Here is a 21,569-nt window from a genome sequence, read left to right as displayed (position 1 = left end):
AGGCGAAAAAGCACAGCGGCCAGAACTGCAGCACACTCCTTCAGAACACGAGGGTGTATTCCGTCCGGTCCATGCACCTTACTCACATCCAACCTGGATAACACACCAACAACCCTACGAGTGCAGATTATAGGAAAGTGCAAGGTTCAGTCAAGTGTTTTTCCGTCTTGAATTATTATTTTTTCTTCATATATGAAATGTTTGCTTTGTAATTGTTTGTGACATAAATTAACTGTTTAGTCATTAATAAATTGTTTGCTTAACTTTGTACCATAACTGACACACCGTATTGTCTACAGCATAAAGTCCTTTCATTAATATCTGTGTTTGCACCATTAACGGATTTTACCAATAACTGTATCTACTGTAGCAAAAGTCTACACTAAATGTGTTTCCACTATTGTTTGCAACATGAACATTCCCCAACACCACATATATTTTCACCATTATTTGTACTTTCAGCAACCTCGACCAGCACCATTGTTTGCACCATAAGCAACCTAGTCCATCACCAATTTTTGCACCATAAACAACTTCGTACTTCATAATTGTTTGTATCATAAACAATCTCGACCAACACCATTGTTGCACCATACACAACCTCGACCATCACCTTTATTTACATAATAAAAATATCTACCAAAACCATTGTTTACGCCATAAACGACTTCGACCATCAACATTGTTTACACCAGAATCAACTTCGACCATCATCATTGTTTACATCATAAGCAACTTTGACCATCAACATTGTTTTCACAATAAACAACCTCGACCATTACCTGTGTTTGCGCCACAACTCCCAGCTGAGGAACCCCTGTAGTGCCGGGTTGGTCTCGTCCACCAGTGAACCGCCTCGGCTGCGACAGAATTCCAGGGCATTGTCGAAGTTCTTGGGCTGCTGGCTGTAGAAGATGTAGCACTTGCCGTCGTAGGTCGCGGTGCTCCCTGGTGGTTGATCCCTGAATGACGGGCAACGCTCTATAGGTAGTGCCTGTAGGCAGGAAGAGACGGAGACTTAGGTTAGGGAGGTAGATAGGGAGAGTTAAGTTATTGGGGGAAGAAAGGGAGGAAGAGTTAGGTTGGAAGGGAGAAAGAAAGGGGGAGTTAGGTTAGGTAGGCGATAGGGAAGGGGCGTTTTGGGTTAGAGGAAGGGAAGGAGGTTGAGTTAGGTTAGGGAGGGAGTAAGGGAGTGAAGGAGGAAGAGTTACGTTAGGAAGGTCAGTAGGGAGAGTTAAGTTTGAAAAGGAAAGAGGGAGGGAGTGCTGGGTTAGGGAGGGAGGGAGTGCTGGGTTAGGGAGGGAGGGCAGGAGAGAGAGCTGAGTTAGGGTGTCATGAGTCCTTAGTCGAGATGACTCGGATTACGGAGAGTTCCAGTGAATCAGGTATTGGTGATTTCATTGCTCATATAAATCCAGGTATACAGTATTGTATATATAATATTCTAATTATATTATTTGGACTATTTTATAGTAATATGACATGTAAAGTACATTTATTTAGTTGATTTATTCAAATTAGCTAGTTTTTGCATAACAGCCATAAGGCTAGGTACTGTTGTTCCGGTGGTGAACACCAGAGGACCTTAAATTCCCACTGACTATATTGTCCGTCGGAGCTGCTTCCCCAATTCTCTTGGTGTTGTTTGGGTATTTATTTTCTTTACTCATGTGGCTGACCTGTATTCAACTCGACAGATAAGTTATTCTTGTTATTATTGTTAGGTATAATATTTAGGATGTTTGATATGAATTTAAATTATATATAAGTTACCATTCTGTTTTGCCTTGTAATGTTCGTGCGTGAGTTTTCCTTGTAATATTAGTTTGTTTTAAGTGTATTTTTCACTCTGGGTTTTCTCCTTCACAATTAAGCAACAATTGACCTATTGACGCCTGTCTAGATCACCTTTTAATAATAAGCAGATTAAATTAATATTATTACGGATCAGTATTCTCCCAACCTGACTTAGATCGGTTGTAAGGGATGGTAGGGAGGAAGAGTTAGGTTAGGGAGGTAGGGAAGGAACGAGAGTTAGGCTAAAGAGGGGGGGGGGGGGTCCTGTTAGATTAGGGACGGAGGTAGAATTCGGGGAAGGAGGCTGGTAGTAAAACTCTGTCTGTCTGTCTGTCTGTCTGTCTGTCTATCTGTCTGTCTATCATTCTCTTTATATCTTATTCTTTATTTCGCAGTCCCTCTTTATGAAATATTCTTTTAACTCTCTCTCACTCATCCCCTCGCCCTCTTCCACAGCTCACCTGGTCACTAGAAACTATTAAGTCACATTGACAGTATTAAATTAAGTGAACGTTATGCCTTTGTTGGTGGTTCTGTACGGACAAACACAGGTAGATCAGGTTGTGCTTGAGTAATATATAAATAAAATAAAATGAGTGTCAAACATGCAAAGACTGAACAACTAAGCCAGCACAACACAAACTGTACTAAAGGGGATCTATTAAGCCACAGACAACCTTAAAGACAATGACGGTGAGATATTATTCTGTGACTCCCAAAGTGCTTTGCAATCGATGAACAGACCGCCAGGCTCTATGTCTAAAGTTGTCCGTGATATTAAAAGAAACGTGATAACTGCTTAGGAGAACAACCTTCATATTGAATTTGTATGGATTTCGTCCAACTTTGGAATTATAAATCATGACCGGGTTGATAGACTGTCAAATGAGGCATGTTAGAAAGAAAATGTAGACCGGGACCTTGGCTTGTCCTATGCTGTACCTAAAAATATACATGTTAAAATCATGAACTTTGATCGAGAAGAACTGAGAAACGCACAGAGGGCTAACAGTTGTAGCATTCGTACATACGACAAATTTAGTGACAATAAGTATCGGTATGGCCAGCACAAGGACATAACCAGACAATGTGATGTAGTCGTGACCAGAATTAGGTTAGGATACAGACACATCTGACAAGTTAGTAACGCTGTACCCATACCGGAACACTCATCATGTGAACTTTGTGATAAACCCTTAAAGCATACACTTGAACATTATTTTATTGAATGTGACACTATCAGAGACTTCAGGCCACCTGGCTTATTGTATCATGAACTATGTAATTACTACATTGAATAAGGAGTGCTTGAGGATATTCTTGCAGTTTATCATAAATTTGCTAGTTCACACTAATTGGTCCTCAAACAAAATATAACACTAATGAATATGACTTACAATGAGTATGAACCAATGTCCTGAGTGGCAGTGAACAGTGATATCACCCTCATGAATATGACCTATACTATTAATGAATATGGCTTATACTATTATCAGCATTGTGTATGAACCTCTATCCTGCGTGGCAGTGAGAAATGATAGCACAGCCAGTGTCAAGACCTGACTGAATTATTCAGAATAGGAAAATTGTACTCCAAGGGTTGGCCAATAAAGTCTCTAAACTAAAAAAGTCACCTCTCTCTCTCAACCCCTCACCCCCACCTTCTCCCACCTCCCACAAGTCACCTGGTTATCTCTCTCTCTCTCTCTCTCCTCCAACTCACCTGGTCAGTATAAACAAAGGCCTCGCAGATGGAGAGCTGGACCCCTGGAGGAGCCTCAAAGTGCACGCTAACGAAGGCTCCAGGCATAGGTGGGTTACACGGCAAGAAGAGCGGGCGACCCTCCTCCAGCAGACCAATAAACCGGTTGCATACAGGGTTGACAGCGAGGTCTGGCCGGTTGTTCCCCACTCGCACTACGATAGTTGCTGGCTGGTTACCTGAGGGAGGGGGAATTTCTTGTTAATGTGCATGTGGTATTATTGTCAATAGTGATAATTAAAACAACAATACTATTAATAACAACGGTAAGAATAATTTATATATTATTATTATTTTTTATTGTTATTAAGTATTATTATTATTATTATTATTATTATTATTATTATTATTATTATTATTATTATTATTATTATTATTACCAGTAACACTATTATCACTATAATTATTATAATTGTCATTATTATCATCATTATCATATTCATCACCAAGAACCAAACCTTTATAAGTTTATACACACACACACACACACACACACACACACACACACACACAGCAACAACAACAACAACATCAACAACCAACTTACCACAGCAAGATTGGCCAAAGTCGAGCCTGACGAGCTGTACCATGTAAGGTTCAAGTAGGTTGACGTACCACCATGGCTGTCTCTCTGCCTTGGTGAGGGTACAGGTATCTGGATTGAAGGTGGTGGCGCTGGAGCCATCTACTGCCTTCTGTGGTATGCCTCCTTCTGCAACTGAAGACTGCATAGGTGCCTTCCCTGCTGCCACGTTCAATACTGAAAAGTGAAGGAGGGGACAGTAAGGCTGGTAAGGTATTGGTATTTAAAGGGTTTATGTAGAGGTATGTAAAGGCGAGGATACATGTGCAGTTTTATATATTAAAGTACAGGTACAGAGGTATGGATATAGGTACAATTATAAATATAAATTATTGGTAGAAAGTTTATCTATTTTTATTCGGAAACAAAAGATCAACGTCAACAAGAAACAAAAGATCTTGAATTTAATACACAAAAGAACAGCGTGAGCAAGAAACAAAGGAACTTCGTGAACAAGAAACAAACGCACAACGTCAATAATTAAAATAAAGACCATCATGAACAGGAAGCAAAAGAAGATCGTGAATAACAATGTTGAGGCATGATCCTTGAGACACCCTGACGTCAAGTCCTCTACACTCACGTCTTTGATAATTTACACAACTAATACACCATGAAGGTTAACCCACGACTATTAACACACAACTACTGCATAAATTCCTTCACCTCGAGTCACTACAGTATACGAGTTATGAGTCGCTGTAAGAATCAAATCAGATCATGTTGTAACACAAAAAGGATCAAAATCTCTAGATACTCACTTTTTGTCTCAACTCTCGTATTTATATCATTTTTACAACTAATGCACTATAAATAATGACACAATAACGCAGCTAATGCATAAATTCCATTACATCTAGTCACTATAAGAGCTAAAACAGTTAATGAAGTTAAACAATGGGATCAAACTCTCTTATACTCGCGTCTTTGTCTCAACAGAACTTAAATGACGACCAATCTCAAGCAACGGCGGCCTCGATTTTACTCTTTATTGACGCGATCCAGCCAGTCGTGTCCGGAAGATGTCTGTTCAGCGGTAAATTACACCAGTTGAGTAGTTGTTGGATGGTTCTTGGCCTCTCCAGTATTTTCTCTGACAATTAAGACTTCCTTTAAGATCTTGCTCTAAGAACTTTTTAACATACAACATAAGAAGGGATACACAAGCACATATTAGTGATACAAAAACACGCATAAGCGATATAGAAACACAAAGAAGCGATACAGAAAATGTTTAAAGATATCCAAAATCAAATGAACCAAAACATTTTAAAAAAAAAGACCAGATTCTTTTTGAGGTTAGGTGAGGTGAGATAATGAAGATATGAAGGTGTTGTGGGTTTTGCTTCGTCTCTTGGATATATCCGGATTAACACAGCCAAGGATAAGATGTTGGGCAGGATGTGGTGACGGATGTGGTGGTGGTAGTGATGGTAGCAGAAATCAAGGGAGATATTTACACTGTCCTTGAATGTTAACAATGCATCGTCTCCTGTTATTTTTTCTTGTCCTAATATCTATACTTGAAGTTGTATCTAAATTACCCGTACGTACTTATATCTGGACCAGTGATGTGTTGAGAGGGGGTTGTCACCTGGTTAAGTTTGGGTTCAGGTAGTGGATTTGTCCAAATGTATGAAACTAAAATCGAGAAAAGATCGGACCATTACAGTCACCATTACCGGTGAACTAACTGATAACGACGGAGAAATGAGCAATAATCTCAACAGATATTTTTCGTTAGTTTTTCCAACCGAAAATTTAAACTTGATACCCGAGGCACCGACTGTCTACAGAGATAGTGAAGAAAATAGATTCAGCGACATAGTAGTGACTAATAGTGACGTTAGTAAACAAATAGATGAACTAAAACCTAATAAGTCACCTGGTCCCGATGAGATATTTGCCAGAGAATTAAAGGGGTTTAAGGAAGAACTTGGTATGCCCTTAGGAAACTTGTTTAACATGTCATTAAAAACCGGTATAGTACCAGAATGCTGGAGGATAGCGAATATGATACCGATTTTCAAGAAGGGAGATAGATCACTAACCTCAAACTACCATCCAATTAGCTTAACAACAATTGTAGGCAAATTACTGGAAGCAATAATTTCAAATCAATTCGAAATCACCTCGAGAAACACAAATTGATCAATGATTCCCAACATGGCTTCATCACAAGTGGGCGGTCATGTCTGACAAATCTATTATCATTCTTTTTAGCTGGTTTTAAGTGGATGATGGACACGATTATGATGTGGTTTACTTCGACTTTAGCTTAGACTTCGACAGGGTCCCCCACGAAAGACAAATACGCAAAATGGAGGCTCATGGAATTGGAGGAGATATTCTAAACTGGATTAGGGTGAGGCTACAGGACAGGAAACAGAGTCAGCATTGTTGGCACTAAATCCGATTTGGTGTAACGTCACTAGTGGAGTACCCCAAGGCTCAGTACTTGGACCATTACGATTTATTATATACATAAACGACATAGATATAGACGTACTGTAGACAACAACATAAGTAAATTTTCTGACGACACTAAAATAGGGCGTGTAATTGAATCTGACGAAGATTCGACAAAACTACAGGAAGATAAAAAAATAAAAATTCGCATGGTCTGAAAAATGGCAGATGAAATTTAATTTGGACAAATGTAAAGTACTTAGCCTAGGAGATGTAAACAGAGAAACCAGATATCAGATGAAGAATGCTGGTATAGGAGAAATCCGACTGTGCGAAAGACAGATATCTGAAATTTTAATTCTTAAACCAAGACAACAATGCATATTTACTCGAAATAAGACTAATAAAGTACTTGGGTTCATACAAAGGAGTGTTGGTTACAAGACTAGCGAGTCATCCTAAAACTATAGCTTGCTCTTGTGAGACCTCACTTGGATTATGCAGTTTAGTTTTGGTCACCGCACTACAGAATGGATATCAAAGCCCTAGAAAGCATACAGAGGAGGATGAAACGAGTAATCCCGGGCATTAGGAACCTTGAATATAGAGACAGGTTAAAGCATCTAAGAGACGTGGAGTGAGGTGGCGATATGATTGAGGTGTATAAACGGAAGTCATGGTTAAACAAAGGTGATATAACAAGTGTACTTAAATTATCCAACCAGCAATGAACTCGTAGCAATGGTTTAAATTAGACAAATTTAGATTTAGGCGCGAGATGGGTAAACACTGGTTTGGAAATAGAGTAATGGATGAGCGGAACAAGTTATCAAACATCATCATAAACTCGAACACGCTGGATAGCTTCAATTATAGGTTAGACGGATATATGAACTATAGGGGTTGGATGTAAACTGGACTGCTCAGTATGGGCCAAAAGGCCCGCTGCAGTTTTCTCCATTCTTATGAACTTGTGTTCTTTTATAACACCTCACCTCACTACTATCACGGTCAATTATCTTAGGGCTAACTCAGCTGTGGGAGCAGAACATGGTTAAGTGTCCACCACTGGTCAATCTGGCAATGACCATGGTAACTGTGGCAAACTCTAGTACTCCGGTTGAGTTGGGTGATGTTTCTAAAGTATAATGAACACTTCTCACGTTTTAACCCTTTGAGTCCTGGAGGGTTAAATTATCGTCCTTAAAGGTTTAAACTATTGTCTTTGGAGGGTTAAACCATTATCCTCAAAGGGTTAAATCATTGGCATCGAAAGGATTAACACATCGTCTTCGAAGGGTTAAAACATCATCCTCATTGGGTTAAATGAAGAGAAAAATAAATTATTTTGATATGATCAAAGAGTTTTTATGTAACAGACGTAATGAATAAATAAAAAGTACCGCGTGTATATCTAAATACTCATATTTATATAATTCAATTGAAAAAAACTCGAGTCATTTGGTAGTTGGTACACACTTGTATGATCTAAAGCCCCAAGTTTTTGACCAAACGAATAGTCCTAAGAACTCGGATTATGCCCAGACAGAAATAAAGGCTAATATTGGTCTCGGTCTCAGTCTCCGTCTCCCACAGTAGGTCTTGGTCTGGGAGTTAGTGGTCTCGACTATATCACTGTATTTTCACCTGTACTCACATATCTGTACACTTAAAAGTATATATGAATTTGTATTTACTCATGTATTTATGAATTTGAGCAGTTACTTGTTCAATATTTTCACCAATATTTATATATGTACTCGTACTTATACCAGTACAGATACTCCTGTCCCTATCTGCGTATGTGTACTGTACTTGAATGTGAACCTGTAGCTATAGCTGTAGCTGAATCTGTATCTGTCTCACCTTCCCCCCTCAGGTGGCCGTGTTTACCTGACAACAGAAGGTAACGTGTGATTGTGAATCTGCTGAACGGGTTGTTTAGCGGGAGCTGGAGCGGTTATCTTCCCGTTGTGTCGTGAGTGAGTGTGAAGGAGCGTTGAGGGAGAGTGAGAGAGAGATTGAGGGAGTGTGAGGGAGTGTTGAGGGAGAGTGAGAGGGTGAGGGAGTGTGAGGGAGTGTTGAGGGAGAGTGAAAGGGTGAGGGAGTGTGAGGGAGAGTGAAAGAGTGTTAAAAGGAGTGTGAGAGTGAGAGAGCATTGAGGGAGAGAGAGAAAGAGAGCGAGAGAGTAAGAGAGATTGAAAGAATGTAAGGAAGTGTGAGGGAGTGTGAAGGAGTGATGAGGGAGACTGAGGGAGTGTAATGGTGTGTGAGGGAGAGTGAGGGAGACAGAGTGAGAGTAAGGCAGTGTGAGCGAGAATGAGGGAGATTGGGGGAGAATGAGGTAGAATGAGGGAGTTTAAGGGAGTGTGAGGGAGTGATGAGGGAGACTGAGAGAGAGTAATGGAAAGTGAGGGAGAGGGAAGGAGACAGAGGGGGTGTGAGGGAGTGTAGGTAGTAGGTAGTAGGCAACTACCAAACAGGGAGGTACTACCGCCTGGGAACATATTTGAAGCATAATGTGTTGTCTAATGGTAGATCCTGCTGCCATATGGCATCACAAAAATTGTGACCAAGTCCCAGGTTGCTGATTTGTTTTTCTGCCTCATTTACACACAATTGCAGGGTCTCAATTGCTTCTCTTACTATTGACAACACAACATATATAACCTTTCTCTGTTTTAACCTGTTTTATTCTTTCTATTCTTTTATTCTCCTATGATATAAGTTGACAATAATATTGAAGCGGGGCCTTCTCGGATGGGTCCCACTTGTCGGGAAGGTTGTGGACCCCAGGGCCGACCTGATCATCATCAAACTACTGGGGCCTCAACCGAAGCCACCGCGGTTGCTGGAGGATCGGCTTTTTTTACACTTCTTTTTTCCAACATTCGCGGCCTGAGATCCAATTTTCCTTCTGTGGAGCACCATCTATTAACCTCTTCCCCCAACCTGAACTTCAATTGACCAAAGCAGCTTTACCCAAACCTTTTCAAGCCTTCAACTACAACCTTGACACCTCCTTCCGTTCTAAGGGAGGTGTATGCACCTACTGCAACACACGTACTGTACACCTACAGCTCGACTCACGGATCTTGAATCTTCTCTTTATAATGTAATCTGGCTCAAAAGCTCTCTAGCTTGGCCAATCATGGTGAAGCAGACGTATTTAACTTCTTCATAGCCCCCTGGTGATAGTTGAGGTGCCGAAGCATACGTAAGATAGCTTAATCTAACTTCGACTAATTTAACATTATCCAACGTAACCTAACCTAATCTAACCTAGCTTAAGGTAATCTAAGTTACCTAATGGGCCAAATTTAACACAGCCCAATATAAATACGTTAACAGGACATATAAATACGAAAAATGTTGAAGTAATGCGATTTTTACAAATAGATACGATATATATATATATACATATATATATATATATATATATATATATATATATATATATATATATATATATATATATATATATATATATATATATATATATATATATATATATATATATATATATATATATATATATATATATATATATATATATATATATATATATATATATATATATATATATATATATATATATATATATATATATATATATATATATATATATATATATATATAAATATCTACCTTCCCATCTATCATATATATATATATATATATTTCATTAGCCCAATAAAGCACAAAACTTCTCGTAATTGTTTGTTTGATATTTGAGTGAGTGGTGTCAGTTTTGTGTTATTTTCATAGTGAAGAGATGTCAATCTCTAACGGTTGTTTGTTATCCCTCGGAAAACCATGGTTCTTGACTTTCCTCGTATAAGATCCTAATTAGGCCGGCAAAGGATTTCTATCCCTAAGTCCCAGGCCTTTACATGCATACTGAAGTTCAGTAATGGAAGCTGCCGACACCTTTGTTCTTGCCTGGAGTCGTCTTATGTTGAAAAGACCCCCGCTTCACCTGGTACTCGATGTCCACCCCGCTGGCTAAATTGGCACTGGCACGAGTAAGGAAGGCAGCCAAGAAAATGGAAAAGAGAGTTGGTGCCAGCATACACCCTTGTTTAACCCCCTTTGGATGGGGAAGAACTCAGACTGGATGCCATTGTGCAGGACACTGCCGTTCGTGCAATCGTAAAGTTGTCTCACAATGGCGATAAACTTTGGGGGGGCAGCCAAAACAGCTGAGGGTCCACTAGAAGGCTTCTTTGTTGACCGAGTCGAAGACCTTGGTTAGGTCGATGAAAGTCATGTACTGTACATGTCACGACGCTGTTCTCTGCACTTTTCTTGTATCTGGTGGGCAGCAAAGATCATATCAGTGGTGCCATGTGATGGTCTAAGGCCACATTGAAATTCTGGGAGGAAGTTATCCGCCTCAGGAAGAAGTCTGTTTAGGAGGACTAGGGCAATAATCTTGCCAGCTAAGGACAACAGCAGCGAGATCCCGCGGTAGTTGCCACAGTCTGCTCCGTCTCCCTTAGTGGATTTCCACCCTTTCCCATATATTTTCCAGGAGAGAGTGGAGACGGCTGGTAAATGGAGGTCCTCCTGATTTATGCACCTCGGCTGGGATTCCATCAGGCCCTGAGGCTTTGTTATTTTTCATCTGTTTGATGGCAGTAGCTACCTCATCCTGGGATTGAGGATAGCTGAGGTGGGTCAGCTCTGGATGCTGAGGGATCTGCTGGGTAGTCAGGACATCCACATCAGTGTTTCGGTTAAGTAAGTGAATGGTAGTAGTTTTTCCAGCGCGGAAGGAAGCCTCCATCGTCTTTAATTACTGAGTTACCGTCGGATGAGCAGAGGGGGGCTGTGCCACGAGTGATTGGCCCATAAAATGTTTTGGTGGAATTGAAAAATTCACGCAACTTGTGCTGATCTGCATTTTTTTGTGTTTCACATGCTTTATTTTTAAACCAGTCATTCTTTAGATTGCAAAGTTCCCGCTTGGCCACAGCTTTCTTCTTGTGAACGGCATCAGCTTTGGTCCGAGATTGAGAGCTGTTCTGCCAGTCAGTTAAAGCAGCACGTTTTTCATTGATGAGTACATTGATTGCTGGGTCATTTTCATCAAACAAGTCCTGGTGTATTCTTTCGATCTGGCCGAGAGTCTCTCTGCAGGTTTTTGCTATGACAGTGTTGAGATTATCCCATTCGGCCCTGGGATTTGGGTTGTTCGCTGTAGGATTGTTTATCAGCCCATGTTCGAGCTGCTTTCTGAAAGAATGAGCTACCACTGGATTCTCAAGATGCTTAGTGTTAAAACCTCTTCTAGAGGCTTTCTGCCTTCGCCGTTTTGGGGCGACGTGAAGTAGGAGCTTGACTGAGGAGCCGATGGTCAGTGTCGCAGTGGTCTGAGCCACGCATGGCACAGGTGATAAGGACACCTCGGTGATCTCTTTCTCTGACAATGATATAGTCAATGAGATGCCAGTGTTTGGATGGTGGGTGTTGCCATGAAGCCTTGAACTTATCGGCCTGCCTAATCAATGCATTGGTGATAGTGAGATTATGTGCTGCACACATGCTGAGGAGGAGTAGGCCGTTGGGATTACACTTGCCCAGTCCATTTCTCCCTATGGTTCCCTGCCAAATGTCAGCAACTCTGCCAACTCTGGCAATGAAGTCACTAAGGAGCACACACACTATGAGTTTTCTCACTTTACACCTTCATTTATCTTTACCTCCGACCGTGTCCCGACAACCTAACCATCTCTGAGCTTCCGATTCGTAATATGTGAGAGACGGAGGGAGGGAGGGTTGTTACTATCAAGGACAAATCCATTATTGAAAGAGCAACACTTAATGACCATCAGGACTAGTGATTCATCGCCAGGTGCAAGCTGTCATATCGTCGCCTGGTGATCCTTTCCTCCACCAGCTGGTACACAAGCGTTAGTCTGTCGGTACAGTACCCCATTAGTTCTTTGCCTGACTTTTTCCTGTGTGTGTGTGTGTGTGTGTGTGTGTGTGTGTGTGTGTGTGTGTGTGTGTGTGTGTGTGTGTGTGTGTGTGTGTGTGAGCTTAATCATCTTCTATAAAACCTCAGGTGAGTTTTCCATGGTGGGTGGTGGGAGTGGGGTGGGTGGTGGGGCTGGGTGGTGGGGGGGTGGTGGGGTTAGATTGGTGGTGGGTGGTGAGGTGGTGGTGGGAGGTGGGGTGGGTGGTGGGGGTGGGCGGTTGGTGGTGGGGAGTGGGGTGGGTGGTGGGGTGGGGTTGGTTGGGTTGGGTGGTTGGTGGGGGGTGGGGTGGGAGTTGGTGGGGGGTTGGTGGGAGGTGAGTGGGGTGGTAAGGGTGGTGGTGGGGAGGGTGGAGTGGGGTGGTGTGAGGGGTGGGGAGGGTGGGAGGTGGGTGGGGAGGTAAGGGTGAGTGGTGGGAGGTAAGGGTGGGGGTGAAGGTGGTGAGTCAGGTGGGTGGTAGGTGAGGGTAGGTGAGGGTGGTGGCAGGTGGCAGGTGGTGGTGGTGTGGGTGGTGAGCTTGTGTGGCGATGGTGTGTAGTGGGTGGTGGGGAAGATAGGGGTGAGAGTTGGGTGGTTGGTGGTGGGTGTTGGGGAGGTGGGAATTATGATGGTGTTGAGTGGTGGTGAGGTGGGTGACGAGAGGTGGAGGGTGGGAGTGGTGGGAGGTGAGGGGATGGTGGGCGTTTGTGGGTGGTGAGGGGGTTGTTGGTGGGTGAGTGGTTGGTGATGGGTGGTGGGGTATGATGATGGTATGTCAGTGGGTGGTGAAGGTGATGAGAGTGAGTGGTGGGTGGTGAGTGGTGGTGGGAGGGGGGGATGGGTGGAGGGTGATTGGTGGGTGGGTGAGGGGTGGGTGGTGGGGTGAGGGTGGGGGTGGGTGAGTGGTGGGTGGGAGGGTGGGTGATTTTGGGTGAGTGGTGGGTGGTGAAGGTGGGTGGAAGGTGGGTGGTGAAGGTGGGTGGGTGTGAGGAGTGTTGTGGAGGGTGGTGGGTGGGTGATTGGGGTGATTGGATGGTGTGGTGAAGTGTGGTTGGTGGTGTGTGTGTGGGGGAAGGAGGGTGAGGGGTGGGGGTGAGGGTGGGAGGGTGGGTTGTGAGGGTGAGTGGTGGGTGTGGGTGGTGAGGAGTGAGTGGTGGGTGGTGGCTGTGATGGTGTATCAGTGGGTGGTGAAAGTGATGAGAGTGGGAGGGTGGGAGGTATGGGTGGGTGATTTGGGGAGTGGTGGGGTTTAGGGGGTTGAGTGGTGGGGTGGTGAGCTGTAGAGAGTGGTGGGTGGGTATGAAGGTTGTTGTGAGGGGTGTGTGGTGGGTGGTGGGTGTGAGGGTGAGTGGTTGGTGGGTTGTGAGTGGTGGGTGGTGGTGAGCGGTGGGGTGGGTGAAGATGTGTGGGTTGGGTGGTGTGTGTGTGGGTGAAAAGAGGGGTGGATGGGTGGGTGGTGGGAGGGTGGGGTGGTGAGGGTGAGCAGGGTGGTGAAGGTGGGTGAGGGTGAGGGTGGGTGGTAAAGGTGTGTGTGGAGGGGGTGTGGTGGGTGGTGAAGGTGGGTTGTGAGGTGGTGGTGGGGTGGGTGAGGTGGGTTGGTGGTGGTGGTGGTGAGGTGGGCGGTGGAATGGTGGGTGGTGAAGGTGGGTGCTGGGTGAGAGTGGAGATGTGGGGGGTGGTGGGGGGGGTGAGCGGTGGGTGGTGAAGATGGGCTGGGTGGAGGATGAGTGGTGGGTGGTGAGGGGTGAGTGGTGAGGGTGGTGGTAGGATGGGGTGAGGATGGTTTGAAGGTGGGCTGAGTGGTGGGTGGTGGTGGAGTGGTGGGTGAGGTGGGTTTGTGAGGTGGTGGTGGGTGGGCAGGTGGGTTGTGAGGGTGAGTGGTGGGTGGTGAGGGGTGAGTGGTGGGGTAGACGTGGGTGTGAGGGTGAGTGGTGGGTGGTGAGGTGAGTGGTGGGTGGTGACGTGGGTTGTGAGGGGTGGGGAGGGTGGGTGGGGAGGGTGGAGTGGTGGGTGGTGACGGTGGGAGTGGTGGGGTTGTGAAGGTGGGTTGTGGGGAGGGGTGAGGGTGGGTGGGTGGAAGGTGGCCAGAGGATGAGGGTGGGTGGTGAGGGTGAGGGTGGTGGTGGAGGGATGAGTGGTGTGGGGTTTTGTAGCTGTGGGTTGTGGAGGGTGATTTGGCTTGGGTGAAGATGGGTGTGAGGATGAGTGGTGGGTTGTGGAGGGTGAGTGGTGTGGAAGGTGGGCTGTGAGGGTGGGGTGGGTGGTGAAGGTGAGAGTGAGTGGTGGGGGTGAAGGTGGCTGTGAGTGGTGGTGAAGGTGGTGATTAGGGTGAGTGGGTGTGTGGTGAAGATGTGGTTGGTGGGTGGTGTGTGTGGGAAGTGAGGTGAGGGCGGTGGTGAGGGTGGGCCAGAGGGTGGAGTGGCGGGTGGTGAAGGTGGGTTGTGAGAGTGAGTGGTGTATGATGATGGTGTATCAGTGGGTGGTGAAGGTGAAGAGTGGGGTTGTGATTGGGTGGGGAGTGGTGGTTTTAGGGGGTTGTGAGGGTGAGTGTAGGTGGTAGAGGTGGGAGAGTGAGTGGTGTGAAGGAGGTGTGTGGTGGGGTGGTGAAGGTGGGTTGAGAGGGTGGAGTGGTGGGTGGTGAAGGTGGGTGGAGAGGAGTGGTGGGTGGTGAGGGGTGAGCGGTGGGTGGTGAAGATGTGGTGGTTGGTGGTGTGGGGTAGTGGAGGGTGAGGTGGGTGGTGGGTGGTGAGGGTGAGCGGTGGTGAGGGTGTTGTGAGGTGGAGTGTGGTCGTGAGGGTGAGGGTGAAGGTGGATGGTGAAGGTGGGTGAGTGTGTTTTAGGGGGTGAGTGGTGGGGGTGGTGAGGGTGAGTGGTGGGTGGTGAGGTGGGTTGGGGTGGAGAGTGGTGAGTGGGGGTGGTGGGTGGTGAGGGTGAGCGGTGGGGGTGAAGATGTGGTTGGTGGATGGTGTGTGTGGGTAGTGAGATTGATGAGGGTGGGCGGTGGGTGGTGAGGTCGTGAGGGTGGTGGTGGATGGTGAGTGGGTTGTGTGGGTGGTGGTGGGTGGTGTTGGGGTGGGTGGTGGGTGGTGGTGGGTTGTGAGTGAGATGCTGGGTGGGTGAGGGTGGCGGTGGGTGGTGAGATGGGTTGTGAGGTGGGTGGTGGGTGGTGAGGGGGTTGGTGGTGGGTGGTGGGGTTGGTGGGCGTTGGGTTTGAAGGTGGGTTGTGAGGGTGGTGGTGGGTGGTGCAGGTGGGGTGAGGGTGAGTGGTGGGTGGTGGGGTGGGTGGTGGTTGTGAGGTGGTGTGGTGGTGAGGGTGGGGTTTGTGGTGGCCAGGTAGCAGGTGGGTTGTGAGGGTGAGTGGTGGTGGTGGGTCAGAAAGTGGCTGTGAGGGTGAGTGGTGGGGTGGTGTGAGGTGGGTTGTGAAGGTGGGTGGGAGGTGAGTGGTGGGTGGTGAAGGTGGGTTGTGTGAGGATGAGTGGTGGTGGTGAGGGTGAGTGGTGGGTGGTGAAGGTGGGTCAGAGGTGGGGTGGGGTGGTGTGGGTGGGGTGGTGGGGTCTATGTTGATGGTGGAGTAGTGGGTGAGGGTAGGTAATGAGGGGTGAGTGGATGGGTGGGTGGGTATGTGGTGGGTGGTGAGGTGTGAGTAGGGAGGGTGTAGGTGATGAGGGTGGGTAGGGAGGATGAGTGGTGGGTGGTGAGTGGGATGTTGGGGTGGGTGGTGAGGTGGATGGTGGGTGGTGATGGTGGGTGTGAGGGCGGATCGTGGGTAGTGGGGTGAGTGGTGGGTGGTGAGGGTGAGTGGTGGGTGGTGGGTGATAAGGGTGTGTAGTGGGTGGTGAGGGTGGGTGGTGAGGGTGGGTGGTGAGGGTGGATGGTGGGTGGTGAGGATAGTGGTGTGGGTAGGTGGGTGGTGAAGGTGGGTGATGGTTCGCAGTGTTACAGCGCCTTTGAGATGAAGAGGAGGAAGAAGAAGAGGAGGAAGAAGAAAATTAGGAGAGGAGGAAGAAAATTAGGAGAGGAGGGGGAGGAGGAGTAGGAGAGTTTGAAGCAGGAGCAGGGTCAGATAGGTGAGACCTCTTCTCACACTCACTCTCCCAAATTCTTCCCTCACTCACACACTTAGTCACAAACACTTACTCCTACATACTACGTCTCACACACACACATACACTGTTGTCACCCCACACGCTCTCTCCCACACAAACTTCCTCTCACTCTCTCACACTCCCTCCTGCACACCCTATGCCAAATCAATACAAATAACTCATAATCAAGATAACCAATTAAAATAAGTTATAATAAAAAAATAAAGTAAAAATAAACTCACACTAGAGTCAATCAAGTAAAGATAACTCACAATAAAGCTAATTTAAAGATAATTAAAGATAACAGAAGCATAGCATCCCAGACTATTAGATATCAACAGAGGCAACAGAGCGTCTCACGTCTTCCTCTCACATTCCATTTTTTATGAAGTTTATCTCATTTTCTTATACGCATTTCCGCTCCCCTGAATCACGTTTTTTGTTCATTTTTCCTGCTTCTTGAATTCCAGTTTCTGTGTATATTTTTTGTCTCCTCTTTGCACTTAATCTTTTTACATACGAAAAGGGATGAGAAAACTGAAAATGAGAGGAGGAGGAGGAGGAGGAGGAGGAGGAGGAGGAGGAGGAGGAGGAGAAGGAAGGAGAAAGAGATAGAAGCCAAGGGTACAGTGGGTAAAGGAGGAGGTGGAGGAAGAGAGGAGGAGAAAGTGAAAAGGAAGGGGGAAGAAAAGTGGAGAAAGAGGAGGAGGAAGAGAAAAGGAGAAGATAAAGAAAGAAAGAATAAGGGAAGGATAGAAGAAGAAGAGAAAGAGGAGGAGGAGGAGGAGGAGGTGTCTCATAACATCATTATCAGGAGATTCGGTCACTAGGTTTGGTGTCCTCAACCAGCCAATGAGAGAGAGACGCAATACTCACCTTCACACCCTCAAGGTTATACGCATTACGATCCTCAAGATTATTGTAGTCACTGAATGTATGTATGTATGTATGTATGTATGTATGTATGTATCATTACGCACCTCGAGATTCAATTAATTAGTAAATATTCATTATCATCTATCTCTTGTTTATTATTATATATCCTTTATTCATTAGTATCTACCCCTTATTATCTACAAGTTTGTTTTTGTATAACTTTATCATCATTTACCTCTTTCATTCTTCTCCTGTGTCTTCAACTTACACCTGTTAGTACACATAATACAGATATTTACTTCTGTACATATTTTAATTTCAAGCTTTTGGATCACCTGAAGATTAGACTCCCCAGCTTATATAGTCTGATGAGTAATTGCCCTAACCTAACCAAACCTAACCTAACCTTACTAAATTTAATCTAGCTTAACGTAATCTAATTCATTGTTAACCTAACCTAACCTAACCTAACTTAACCTAACCTAATCTAGCTTAACCTAACATTAATACTAACCTAACCAAACCTAAACCCTCAAGGTAACGTTAGGGTGTTTAATTGTCAGATAATATAAGCTGGAGTGTCTAATCATCAGGTAACTCAATCTTTCATATACATGGTGTACTATATTAATTAATCCTATATATATATATAGTCAATGCTGTCATAATATAACACGATTTAAAGCTTAAAGTCGTACAAACGTTGACCGATGCAACCTCAAAGCTAGAGTTACCCCACAAATGCTCAAGACAAACATTTGACTGGAGATACAAATGTTCGCCTCAAGACAAATGTTTGGCTCAAGATACAAATGTTCGACTCAATGATGAGAAAAATGCTTATTTGGTGGTGCGAGGACAAGATGAAAAAGAAGAAGAAGAAGAAGAAGAAGAAGAAGAAGAAGAAGAAGAAGAAGAAGAAGAAGAAGAAGAAGAAGAGAAAAAAAGAAGTAAAGGAGGATAGCGGGAGAAACGATAAAGGGATGACATTGGAAAATAAGAGGAAAAGAAGACAAGAGAAGGATAAATGTGGCGATGAAGTGGAAGTGAAAAATATGGGAAGAGGACAAAGAGGAGTGGAGCAAAAAGAAGAAGAGGGGGAGGAGGAGGAGGTATACAAGAGATGGCCGAGGATTAGGAAAAGGGTAAAAATAAGGAAATGAAGAGAGAGAGAGAGAGAGAGAGAGAGAGAGAATGAATAAGACGCATGCCTCAAGTCGCCCAAGGTAAGAAACTTGGACGGACGGAAACCCCTCATTATCCCCCCCATCCCCTCCCCCGCCTCTCCTCTCCTTCCCCCCCCCTCCCCTCCCGCCTCTCCTTTTCTCCTCCACTTCCTCACCCCTTCCTCCTTCCCCTCCCCTTCCCCTACCCTACTCTCCTCTTCCTCCTCCTCCTCTTCCCCACCCCCTCCTCCTCCCCTTCATAATCTACTCCCTGCCACGCAACCGCCACCGACGCCACTCCAACTTGACAGCAGGCAGCAACAGCCGTGGCCACAACTCAGGGCTCGACAAAAACGACTACAATAGAAAAAACGGACAAGCATACATAGACAATTAAACGCTGTGTTCCTGTGTTCAACTGACGTCGAGCAGGTGATATATATCCTGAACGTCGGCGTTCGACGACTCGTTCCAGAAGTTCAGAGACTCACTCTGTGTCTATACAACACACTGTAAACTAAGTCTTCAGTACACAAGGAAGCAGTCTGGCCGCCACTGTACTCGACCACCTTCACTTCCCAACTGTAAAGTTAGGGACCCATTTACAGCTGAGTGAACTGGAATTGACCTGGGAACAAACTAACGACCCTGAGGACAGGAGGCGAGCGCTGTATCCACTCAGCCACAGTACCTCTGAATAACAATATTGATAACATAACGTTAACCATATACAACAACAAGAGTCAACATAAAAACAAAAACAACAAGAAGCAAAAAATACGGCAAACAAAAAAAACATAAAACAAAGTAAAGGTCAGAAAAACGATAAAAGGAAAAACTGATTAACCAAGAAAAACAACAAAACGACAGAAAAAAGTAAATAATACAGAAAAAAAACACAACGTACGAAATAAGGATAAGCAACTAACAAAACAAGAACATAATCGCACAACCGCACATAACAAAACTAGTCCTACTTTTCAAGGTGCAGAGCATGACCCTGGAAGGAAGTGACCCCCCTCTCTCCCTCCCTCCTTCCTTCCCCCCCTCTCTCTCTCTCTCACTCTCTCTCTCTCTCTTCACTTTTTTATCTCTCTCTACACACGCTACCACTTCTCTTCCTCCCTTGTTCTCTAACCCCCCCTCTTCCTCTCATTATTTTCACCCTCTCTCTCCCTCCCACCCTTCCCCCTACCTCTTAAAGTACTTACAGTCTACACCCCCTTTCCTCCCCCTCTTACCTTCCTCTCCCCTCTCCCACCCACCCTCACATAACTCTTCCCCTCCCCTTCCCATCCCCCATTCACCCCACCCTTCCATCACTCCCTCTCCCTCCACCCTCTTCCCCCATCGTTCCTTCACCCCTTCCCTCCTCCACCATTCCTTTCTATACCCTCTCCCCTTCACCTCCCTACCATTATGCATTACCTTCCCCCTTTAAGCCTGTCCCTCTTCCTCTTTCCCTCCCTCTCCCCATCTCCCCTTCACTCTTCTCCAGCTCCTCCCTCCTACCTTCCTTTCTCCTCAATCCTCTACCCATCCCTCTCCTCCCATACCCTGCCCCACTCCCTCTCCTGCCAACAATGCGTCACGGTCAAGGCTAAAGGGGTCGGGTGGAGTCTACAAAGGTGAGAGTCTGGTTGCCAGAGTGAACGTCGACCTTAACTCCTCACACCACACGGTGACGAATTCCACTCAATGTCTTAGTTCTTTGTGAGGAATAGTTGTTGATCTGGGGGTTGATGGTTGTTGTTGTTGTTGTTGATCTGGGGTTGATGGTTGTCGCTGTTGTTGTTTATTCAGACTGATGGTTGTTGTTGTTGTTTATCTGGGGGCGTGATGGTTGTTGTTGTTGGTTGTTGCTTTATCTGGGGGTTGATGGTTGTTGCTGGTTGTTGATGATCTGGGGCGTGATGGTTGTTGTTGTTGCTGTTGCTTCTTATTCAGGGTTGATGGTTGCTGTTGTTGTTTATCTGGGGCTGATGGTTTGTTGTTGCTGTTGCTGTTGTTGTTTATCTGGGGGTTGATGGTTGTTGTTGTTGTTGTTGTTGATGATCTGCGTTGATGGCTTTCTTCGTTTTCGTTGTTGTTGCTTTATCTGGGGCTGATGGTTGTTGTTGTTGTTGTTGTTGTTTATCTTGGGGGTTGATGGTTGTTGTTGGGTTAAGGAGATCTGGGGCTGATGGTTGTTGTTGCTGTTGTTGTTTATCTGGGGCTGATGGTTGGTTGTTGTTGTTGTTTATCTGGGGGTTGATGGTTGTTGCTTTTCGTTGTTGTTTATCTGGGGGTTGATGGTTGTTGTTGTTGTTGTTAAGAAGTTGTTGTTTATCTGGGGGTTGATGGTTGTTGTTGTTGTTTATCTGAGGGTTGATGGTTGTTGTTGTTGTTGATAATCTGGGGGTTGATGGTTGTTGCTGTTGTTATTGTTGTTGTTTATCTGGGGGTTGATGGTTGTTGTTGTTGTTATCCGGGGGGTTGATGTTTGTTGTTGCTGATAATCTGGGGGTTGATGGTTGTTGTTGTTGTTTATCTGAGGGGTTGATGGTTGTTGTTGTTGTTTATCTGGGGGTTGATGGTTGCTATTGTTGTTTCTATCTGTGCTGCTGATGCGGGTTGCTGTTGTTGTTGTTTTTATCTGGGGGTTGATGGTTGTTATTGTTGTTTATCTGGGGGGTTACGGTTGTTATTGTTGTTTATCTGGGGTTGATGGTTGTTGCTGTTGTTTATCTGGGGTTGATGGTTATTTTCATTGTTGTTGCTTATCTGGGGGTTGATGGTTGTTGTTGTTGTTTATCTGGGGGTTGATGTTGTTGTTGATAATCATCTGGGGTTGATGGTTGTTGCTGTTGTTTATCTGTAAAGTTGGAGTTTGTGGTTGTTGTTGTTGTTTATCTGAGGGGTTGATGGTTGTTGTTGTTGCTGATAATCTGG

General features: G+C 45.1%; 1 protein-coding gene across 3 annotated transcripts in view; it reads right to left on the bottom strand.

Moving 5' to 3' along the window:
• The window catches only part of LOC121869850, a 122,874-nt gene that overhangs the window by 21,866 nt on the left and 79,439 nt on the right, over positions 1-21,569 (bottom strand). For all 3 annotated transcript variants that reach the window (XM_042371421.1, XM_042371426.1, XM_042371431.1), the window contains exons 3-5: positions 4,107-4,319; positions 3,521-3,738; positions 783-994 (exon numbers count right to left, since the gene is read on the bottom strand). In XM_042371421.1, the coding sequence (XP_042227355.1) occupies positions 783-994; positions 3,521-3,738; positions 4,107-4,319 (643 nt within the window). The remainder of the gene's footprint in view (positions 1-782; positions 995-3,520; positions 3,739-4,106; positions 4,320-21,569) is intronic.

This window comes from Homarus americanus, unplaced genomic scaffold (genome assembly GCF_018991925.1).
Source record: "Homarus americanus isolate GMGI-L3 unplaced genomic scaffold, GMGI_Hamer_2.0 scaffold32583, whole genome shotgun sequence".
Lineage (NCBI taxonomy): Eukaryota > Metazoa > Arthropoda > Malacostraca > Decapoda > Nephropidae > Homarus > Homarus americanus.
Note: the sequence above shows the minus strand (reverse complement) of the source record. Positions and strands in the feature narration are given on the sequence as shown.